The 9,563-nt window shown below is 32.6% G+C and overlaps 1 protein-coding gene across 1 annotated transcript; it reads right to left on the bottom strand.

Annotated features, from left to right (window-relative positions):
• Positions 1–26: 26 nt before the first annotated feature.
• LOC149896459 (aldo-keto reductase AKR2E4-like) lies at positions 27–6,356 on the bottom strand. Its single transcript, XM_090117422.1, has 7 exons — positions 6,348–6,356; positions 4,933–5,016; positions 3,242–3,424; positions 2,015–2,131; positions 1,415–1,582; positions 654–854; positions 27–324 (listed from the first exon to the last, which is right to left on the bottom strand). Exons 1-7 carry the CDS (start codon positions 6,354–6,356, stop codon positions 64–66), a joined length of 1,023 nt encoding a protein of 340 aa, XP_089973548.1. The 3' UTR covers positions 27–63.
• Positions 6,357–9,563: the final 3,207 nt, after the last annotated feature.

The following is a 9,563-nucleotide window of genomic DNA, read 5'->3' as shown; positions in this document are numbered from 1 at the left end:
AAAAATAAATAAATCCATAGAACACAAAATTCAAAATTCCCGCCCTTTTGGAACCATAGATAACTAATCGATGTCAAGGTTCGCGCCATTTTTCCATTTGCGCTGAGACAACGGAATATCCATGGGAGGTGAGTCCTTTACTATATCAAAAGGATAATTTGTATAATTTTGCCAGAAAATGGGATTGTCTGAACGATAGCAACAATTGTATTTTTCTAGTGTGGCAATATCGGTTGTGTCAATTTCAAAGTCGAAAATGGAGGCGTTCTCTAAAATACGACTTGTTGTTATCGATTTAGGGATGGTTGCTATCCCTTTTTGGTACTGAAAAAGGAAAACATAATTAAATATGTATATCTAATATACACAAGATATTATATAAGTATGTTTTATATAAATCAATAAATGTAATAGACTGATAATATATAAATGAATTTAAAAACACACAACATTAAAATACCTAACTATGTTGTTTTCTTGTTTACACATTTTAGGTACCTACATTTTATACAGTACAAATTCTAGGCGTTGCTTTCTATAAAAAATATCAAAAATTAAAAGCACTATGAAAAGTTATATGTATGTACTAGTTTTTTCGGAATTTTACTCGCAACATCTCTTTTAAAATTTATATCTTTCTATAATTAACTTACGAAAAACCTCAACACAACTTGCGGCACAGTTTTCCCATATTTCTTGGCCATAGACACAAGAGTCGGACTATCCAACCTTGGCTCTGGCGCTGTATCCTTTATCTTATTGGTCATTGAACCAAATGATGCAAAGGACACCACTAGAATGTCTTGGGATTGGCAGTAGTTGATTAATTCAGTTTGGTAGAGGGTTAGGTTTACCTGGAATGAGAGAAAAGGTTAAAAAAAATAAATAAATATGTCAAGCAAAAAAAAGGTTTTGCGAGTTGAGAGTAAAATTTCAAGGTCACGTCACGGCAATACCGTCAAGAAGTAAGACGACGATTTTGGTATCTTTGTATCCAAAGAAGTTTCACTTCTGACTCGTGTGCTCGGCACATTTGCTCGTTTTTTGGAATTGAATTATGAAACTAATTATAATCGTTCTATGCTGTGTTTTTAGTTGTTCGTATTAAACCAATAGCTATGTAATAGCACAATATTGTTTAAAAAATAAAAATATACGAATTTAAATGGTGTTTTATTCAACTTAATCAATCAATATTAATTACTAGCTGTTCCGCGCGGTTTCACCCGCATTGCTCCGCTGCTGTTGGTCTTAGCGTGATGATATATAGCCAAATAGCCTTCCTCGATAAATGGGCTATCTAACACCGAAAGAATTTTTCAAATCGGACCAGTAGTTCCTGAGATTAGCGCGTTCAAACAAACAAACAAACAAACTCTTCAGCTTTATAATATTAGTATAGATTATATCTTACCTCAATCTCGTTAACAACAGGTTTAACTCTACAATTTGCTAGCAATCTCTTCATCTGGTCCAGGTTAAAGTTAGACACACCGATGGATCTAGTTAGACCTTTGTCTAACACTGTTTCTAGACCGCGGTATGTGTCTAGATAATCTATCTTCTCGTCGACGTGATCTTGCTGGAATATTTAAAAAAAATTGATATATTGTATCATACGAGTTGAAAATATAAAATTACTATTAAAAGAGAGATTAATGTAGTGCAAAAGGCCACCCTACCGCCTATTAGCGATAGCTTCCAGACAAGCTGAGGTAAAGGAAAATATTAACATAACCATATTAAATATTATAGTAAGTATTAATACTGGCTATTCTATACAAAGTGAATCTATTCTGTACAGCCTTGAGTTAAATTAAATCAGACGTTAAAATTTAATTAATACGATACGGCTAGATATTATTTAGGCCGTTAGTTAAACGATTGATAATCCTTCATATAAATATATTCTCGTATTTTATTTGGAAGTACACAATTATTGCAAAAGAGCAACAAAAAATAACTAATCAATTAATCCATCCGTTCCGGCCCTACACACGATAACAAAACTCACAGATATCGACATAGGCCAGTGCATCAACACTAGGTCGACATAATCCAGACCCATCCGTTTCAAGGACGCGCGAACCGACGCGACGACATCTTCTGGACGATGGTTGTGTTGCCATACCTGAAAATTTTAATGTCAATGTCATTTAATTGGCGCTAAACTCAAACTCAAACATTTATTCAATTAAACTTCTTCTAGAAGCACTTTTGAATCGCAGAAAAAAGAATTATTAGGTAGTAAGTAAATATAAAACAGTCTTATAAAGCTTAAAAAAAGAATTAGATTTTTTTCGTTATTGAAGTGAAACTTCTTTATCGGGGTTGGAAAAAAATTTAGTGTAACATTTTTCCGTTCCGCGCCATCTTTTTCTTATCCCTACCACGCGTGATTCGACGTATTTCTGTAAAGTAGTAAATTATTTTTTGCATATAGTAAATTATTTTTTGAAAAATAAGGTCATAAAGAAGTTTCACTTCTTACGTGTGTACACTAGTACACGCACACATTTTTTTTATACATATTTTGTGTTCATATTTGGTTCATATAATATACCTACTCGTATTATGCGCTGTCAACAATATTATGGTTAGGGAGCCAGGTGCAAATTTGGTTAACTATTTCCTCTCAAGAGATAATTCGTCAGACGCATGAGACTATAGTTTTATAAAGCCTCGTGAACGTCAGCTGGCGCTCGGTTGGGGGGGTGAGCGGTTGTAGCCTCCCACGCACATAGGAAAAAAAATACATTCATTCATTCATTTCCTCAACCCAATATCTCAACGAAAAAAAATGGTTAGCTGGTTACAACATGGTGTATTATACGTCAGCTGGTGTCTCGAACATGAAAGTTAAATTTAAAGAAAAATTTATTTTCCGTTATTTCCTCTCAAACAAAAATTTACCTGATGATAGCTTATATGTAACTGTGGATAAATATATATGTCAGCTGGCTGTATCTTGGTGGAAAAACCGTCAGCTGATACGGGAGGCTACAACCGCTCTTCCCCCCAACCGAGCTCCAGCTGACGTTCACGAGGCTTCATAATACTATACTTTGATGCATTTTACTAATTACCGCTTGAGAGGAACTTGGTCATAAAATCTGCTGCTGGCTCCCGGACCATTATTTATATTATGTTTTTGATGAAATTTCGAGACCGATTACTTTTAATGAATAATTAATTATGTACTTATTTCCAATTTCAACAAGTACAAAATAATTAAACAAACCTTAGTAGTAATAAAAATATCCTCCCGTTTAACAACACCTTCGTCTATCTTCTGTCTTACCGCGTAACCCAACTCAGGTTCGACACGATAGAAATGTGCCGTATCGAAGTGTCGATAGCCGATATCGATAGCGTACATCACTGCTTCGACCAGCTGTGGGGCGTATTCTATGCGCAGTTCCATCTGAAAAATATTATGTAATTATATTATGTAAATTTAAAATACATAGTACAATAATATATTACCAGTTTTTCGATAGAACGAGTTTGGCATTGTTAAAACTAAAATACCAATTTAAAAGGAAGGCATTTGGATACTTAAATAAGTTGTTATTAATTTACTTATTTTTGCATTTATTATTAACTAGCTTCGCCCGCTTTGTCTAAAACCTAATAAATTATATACTTAAGAGCCAACGAAACGAGTGAGAGAATTCAAAATTAGGTTTTCATAATATTATTATCTATTTGTCGCGCTATGCCTCAAGCGACGTTCCGTAGTCCCCTGTTTCCTCCTCCAATACTGGATCGATTTAATTACTTTTTCATAATTTAGTAGAGAAAAGTATAGGCTATGTTCCTACGTTTTGCTTTTTTTTATATAATATTCAAAAATAAGTTTTATGGAAGACGTAACATAACGGAAAATCTGTCCTATTTCTTACGTTTTGAAAGATTTATATCTTGTTTAATAATTAAGATATGACAGAAGGAAAACGTAGGAACATGGCTAAAATTACCATAGATTAATAGTAAAAAATATATTGCTCTAGTGGCACAGTCCAGGGAGGAAACAGGGGATTACGTTTGTATGGAAAAACGGCTCTTTTGTTTGCTCACCTTCCTCGTGAATCACTCTATCTATTAAAAAAACACATCAAATTCTGTAGCGTAGTTTAAAAGATTAAGCATACATATAACATAGGTACATATGGACATAGAAAGCGACTTTGTTTTATAATAAGTAGTGATTTTGAAACTCGGAAACGGCTTCAACGATTTTCATGAAATTTAGAATGCAGGTTTATGCACACGATCCAGAAATTAAAAAAATCTAGCAAAACTAATTGATAAAGTCCTTCTAGATCAATGGTTTTTTGTTTTCTCCGCTTTGAAATTATGACCGATAACTGTTAAAAAAATTATCTGTTTTTTGTTATTTTTCTATTCGTAACTTTAGCACGAATTTGCAATTTGCATACGTAGATTATGAATAACTAGCTTTCCCGTTCCCATGGAATTTCCGGGATAAAACCCATCCTATGTGTTAATCCAAGCTACCCTCTATATGTGTGCTAAATTTCATTGTGATCGGTTCAGTAGTATTTGCGTGAAAGAGTAACAAACATACATACATACACATACATCCATCCTCACAAATTTTCGCATTTATAATGTTAAATAATATAATATTATTATAGGATTATAACTTGTATACAAAATTTTGTGATGTTTCAGACAAAGCGGACGAAGCCGCGGGCCGCAAACTAGAAACTATGTACTTAGCTATATAGATAAACTAGCGGTCCACCCCGGCTTCGCCCGTGGTACTACTACTATCTCTCAAGTTGGATCGAACTGCACATGGTGTGCGAATTTTATTATAATCGGTTAAGTGGTTTAGGATTCCATTGAGGACAAACATTGTGACACGAGATTTATATACATATACTTATTAAGATGGAAAATTACCTCTTTATTTAAACCCAGCCAAGTTCCGTAGCCAAGTGCGGCTATCTCCATCCCATTGTTCAGCTTGAAGTTTGGAATCTTCACCTGAAATTAAAAAAAAAAAACAAATTAACTTTATTTATTTATTTATTTATTTATTTATTTGATTTGCCAACAGATGTACATCTTATATTTATAATATATTTTGAGTATGTGACATAATTAGCATGCATAGCAAGATGTAGATCCAATTACAGGCAAATACAACATGCGTTTTTGAGTTGTATCAAATTATAGTTGTATCAATATTTTGACTTTATATTAATATGTATTTCCTATACAGTATGGAGAGAGAGAGAGAGATGGTATACAGTATGGAGTTTTTTACCTACCTCCTCTTTCACATTATAACTCCACACAGTAGGTTGCCTGGAAGAGATCACTCTTAAGTGATAAGGCCGCCTTCTGTGCTGGACTAGTTATAAGTTTTAATTTTAAGGATTTATTTGTATGCCAGCACAATAAAGTGTAAATAAATAAAATAAATAAATAAATATGGAAATTTTCGATGGGCACTGGAGGGAAAGTACTTGAAATACTGAAGATAGCAAATTTTGCTGAAAGGAAACATTCCCTTATTTTTAAAATGAAATAGAATTGCATTCAAAGATTTTCGCAAAATTCACTTGCTTCGACCGGAAATCGAACTTACTAAAAATAAAAAATTGTTATTTCATAAAAATTGTTATAAATAACAAAAAATTGTTATTTCATGCTTCAAATCGACATTTTGGCAATTTATTTTCAAAATTGCTAATTAATACTGCCTTTAATAATTTAGTTCAACGAGTTTTGTAATTTTACTTTACTTTACTCTATTATTTATTAAAAAAAATAACCTTGAATTATCATTGAGCTTTTATTACTACGTATAGAGAAGACACCGTAAACAAAATCTGTGCGACAAGCTCGGCGACTCGGGGCGGCTAGTGAGTCAGATTAAGCGAGGTCATCAATTCACCGCTATAGAGGCGACACTTTGTAAATATTCAGCCTATTGATTGTTTTTAATTTATAAATAATAATTGATTGTTTTTAATTGATTGATTGAAATTAAAAACAATCAATGCAACAAAAAATATATACTTAATTTTATTGTAATAAAGAAATTAATAAACTTATCAAATAAAAACATGTATTTGCTAGTTAAATTCTCATCAGATATATGTAGTTGTTTTAGAGATTAACCAATAGCATATCTACAATAGAAGATGCTGCAATGGGTCTGTTAAAAACTCCGTAAACTTATTTGAAAATGGGTAGGTATGTAATTCTGATAAAATTAGTTAAAAACATAATATTTATCAATACGAAAATTAAGAAACACTGTAATGTTTGTTTCCCAAAGACAAATAAATACAAAAACAATATCTGACCTTGGCCATTGTAAAACGTCTTTCCTGCACGGTAAATATTAAACAACTGTTTTCTTCATTAATTGTTTCAATCGAAATGTTATGTTTATGTCAAAGGTTATGTTATGTGCAGATGTAGCGGTTTAGGGTTCCTTATAAATTTAAATATGTAATAAATAAAAATCTTTAATTTTGCCTTCACAACTTAGTAACTACTATTTTTACAATTGCTTTGAATTAAATTATTTGATTAAAAATAAACTCGCTGTTATTTAGTTTATCTTACTATCCTAATAACATTATAATACATTACCAACAAAGTTAAAGTTTACAATGGATACGTTATTATTTAATATTTTGTTTATGTGTCGGTCCGTCTGTCACCAGGGTGTAAGTATTTCATACACCGTGTGGTACCTACTACCTAAAGACAGTAATTATTGAATTTTTCAGAATTAATGATGTAATAATCTAAAAAGAGCGTGTGTGTCGAGCACACTTGTCAGAAGTGAAACTTCTTTGGCGAGATTCAAAACTACCAAAATCGTCGCCTTACTCCATGACGTGACGGTATTGCCATGACGCGACCTTATACCACAGATTAGAGAATAGTTACTTCGTAACTTATACCACAGACTAATAATAATATACTACGTATACAACTTATACCTAATAATACTCTCAACGCGCGTAAAGAAGTTTCACTTCAAATTGTGTCTATGGTACTATAAAGTATAAAATACACTATGGCTCTTCACATTAATGCTTTTTAAACATTGATGATGATATATCTTATTCTTATCTTATATATAAAATATCTTATATATAAAATATCTTATTCTTATCTTATATATTCTATATATATAAAATTCTCGTGTCACAATGTTAGTCTGCATACTCCTCCGAAACGGGTGGACCGATTCTCATGAAATTTTCTGTGCATATCGGGTAAGTCTGAGAATCGGCCAACATCTATTTTTCATATGTACCACGGGCGAAGCCGGGGCGGACCGCTAGTTTTTAATAAAATCTATTGTTGAAGGTAATTAATTATGTTCTGCGCTAAATGGTGTTTTTATTTTTAACACGCAAATAGATTGTATATCACAGACCACAGTTGTATATAATATTATGTATTTAACTTTAAAAAGAAAATTTCAATTTCAATTTTAATTAATTAAGCGTTGTGTTTTAATAAATATGATTAAGTTGTATAGTGGTTGTTACTTGTTTCATGTTTGGTTCGCAAAATACATAAATTTTCCAAGGATTCGTTCAAAACAAAAACAATATGAACGATAAACAACATTAATTTACTATTGATATTATATAAATTGCTATTTTTAACAGATTAAGTTTTACTCCAGTCTCATAATATTTATATTGGTTTATAGTAAGTAATTTTTATTATCTTTTCATATTGTAGGACGAAACATAACATAAAGGCGGCAGTACACGTCATGGGGCCAAGGTGTTGGCAAAAATGATGGTTATCCAAGATTCCTGTTCACACATTGGCTTACTGATCATTCTGCATTATGGCGCTTCAAAGATGGACGTAGAAGTTCTTGCAGCCGCGGCAATCTATACTAATATCACAGACTAATAATAATATACTACGTAAACAACTAATATTATAAAGCTGAAGAGTTTGTTTGTTTGAACGCGCTAATCTCGGGAACTACTGGTCCGATTTAAAAAATTCTTTCGGTGTTAGGTTTATCGAGGAAGGCTATAGGCTATATATCATTACGCTACGACCAACAAGGGAGGAGCCACGGGGGTGAAACCGCGCGGAGCGGCTAGCTATTTTATATTACACGGTACATGTGCACCAATAACAATGAGTGTACTCTGCCGTCTGCGATGATACCATTTTCCAATCTCTATTTTCCTTTTTTTGATTTCTGTATAAAACATTATTAAAAAATATGTTTGGATTTTTTCAAATGTCTAAAATGTGTACATTTTACATTAAATTTAATTAGAGTACAGACCATGTACAGACGGATGTATTGATTGGTGATATTTGATAATATTATTTATGTAATAAAGCACAATTTGATCAAAATCATGCTCATTGTAGGTATATTGTTATTTTATTTTTAAACACAAGTAACTTTTCATACTATTTTAACTTACTCATATCCTACTAATATTATAAATGCGAAAGTTTGTGAGGATGTGTGTGTGTGTGTGTGTGTGTTTGTTACTCTTCCACGCAAATGCTACTGAACCGATTACAATGAAATTTAGCACACATATAGAGGGTAACTTGGATTAACACATAGGATAGGATAGGTTTCATCCCGGAAATCCTACGGGAACGGGAACTACCTATGCGGGTTTTTCTTTTAAAACGCGGGGGAAGCCGCAGGCGGAAGCTTCAGACAATGATGATAATATAGATTGTGACATGCAGATTGCAACACGGACTATACAACGCATTCTCGAGGAAGGTTTTAATATAATATAATTTATTGGGTTTTCAAAGCGGGCGAAGCCGCGGGTGGGTCGCTAGTAGGTTATACATCAGAATAACAAATTAGCTAAGTACATATATCTAATAATACTTGGTTTTGGCCGCATATGAAATTGCGAGATACAGCTAGTTATCACTACATAAGGTGGGTGTACCATGGAAGGCCACTCTAACAATTAAACAGTTATTATTCGTTTATTTACTGGATAAATGAAATTGACAAATATTTAAGTAATACTTTGTTTTATTACGTAACATATAAACGTTCTGTGATATAAACTAATCCTTTGAATGATTAAATCTTTAAAACTACGCAACGGATTTTGATGCGATTTTTTTAATAGATAGAGTGATTCAAGAGGATGGTTTTAGTATACAGGGTGTCCCAAAAAGTAGTGATATACTGAAGCTGGGAGGTAGAGGACTTAGAGGGCTATCCGAATCACCCCCATGTGTGTTATGCGATTTTTCGTATTTTCGGAGTTATTACATTTTTTTCAATTTTTCATCTATCGCCGAGTACGATGAGATTTTTATTTATGGTGACGTGAATTATTGCGCTAGATGCTTGATTTTTTTTGTGTGCTAAGCTGAAAGATAGGCCAATTCAGTATGGTAACATTTACTATCGTTAGATCTTCGAATGGAATAAAAAAAGGAATTAAATGCCAAGAAAGATAAAATTACCCAGTATGTTCATAACTTCAAGGGCCCATAAAAAAATAAAATCACATAAAAAAGGTTTTCCATTTGGC

This window comes from Colias eurytheme, chromosome 28 (genome assembly GCF_061535395.1).
Source record: "Colias eurytheme isolate Ceu_HAF_F1 chromosome 28, ilColEury1 Martin Lab GWU primary, whole genome shotgun sequence".
In the NCBI taxonomy this organism is placed as follows: Eukaryota; Metazoa; Arthropoda; class Insecta; order Lepidoptera; family Pieridae; genus Colias; species Colias eurytheme.
Note: the sequence above shows the minus strand (reverse complement) of the source record. Positions and strands in the feature narration are given on the sequence as shown.

Coding starts and splice junctions, on each gene's coding strand:
- LOC149896459 (XM_090117422.1), bottom strand. Junction 3,425..4,932: donor GGCTGGGTTTAAATAAAGAG/GTAATTTTCCAT, acceptor AATATTTTTCAG/ATGGAACTGCGCATAGAATA. Junction 1,583..2,014: donor ACTGGCCTATGTCGATATCT/GTGAGTTTTGTT, acceptor TAAATATTCCAG/CAAGATCACGTCGACGAGAA.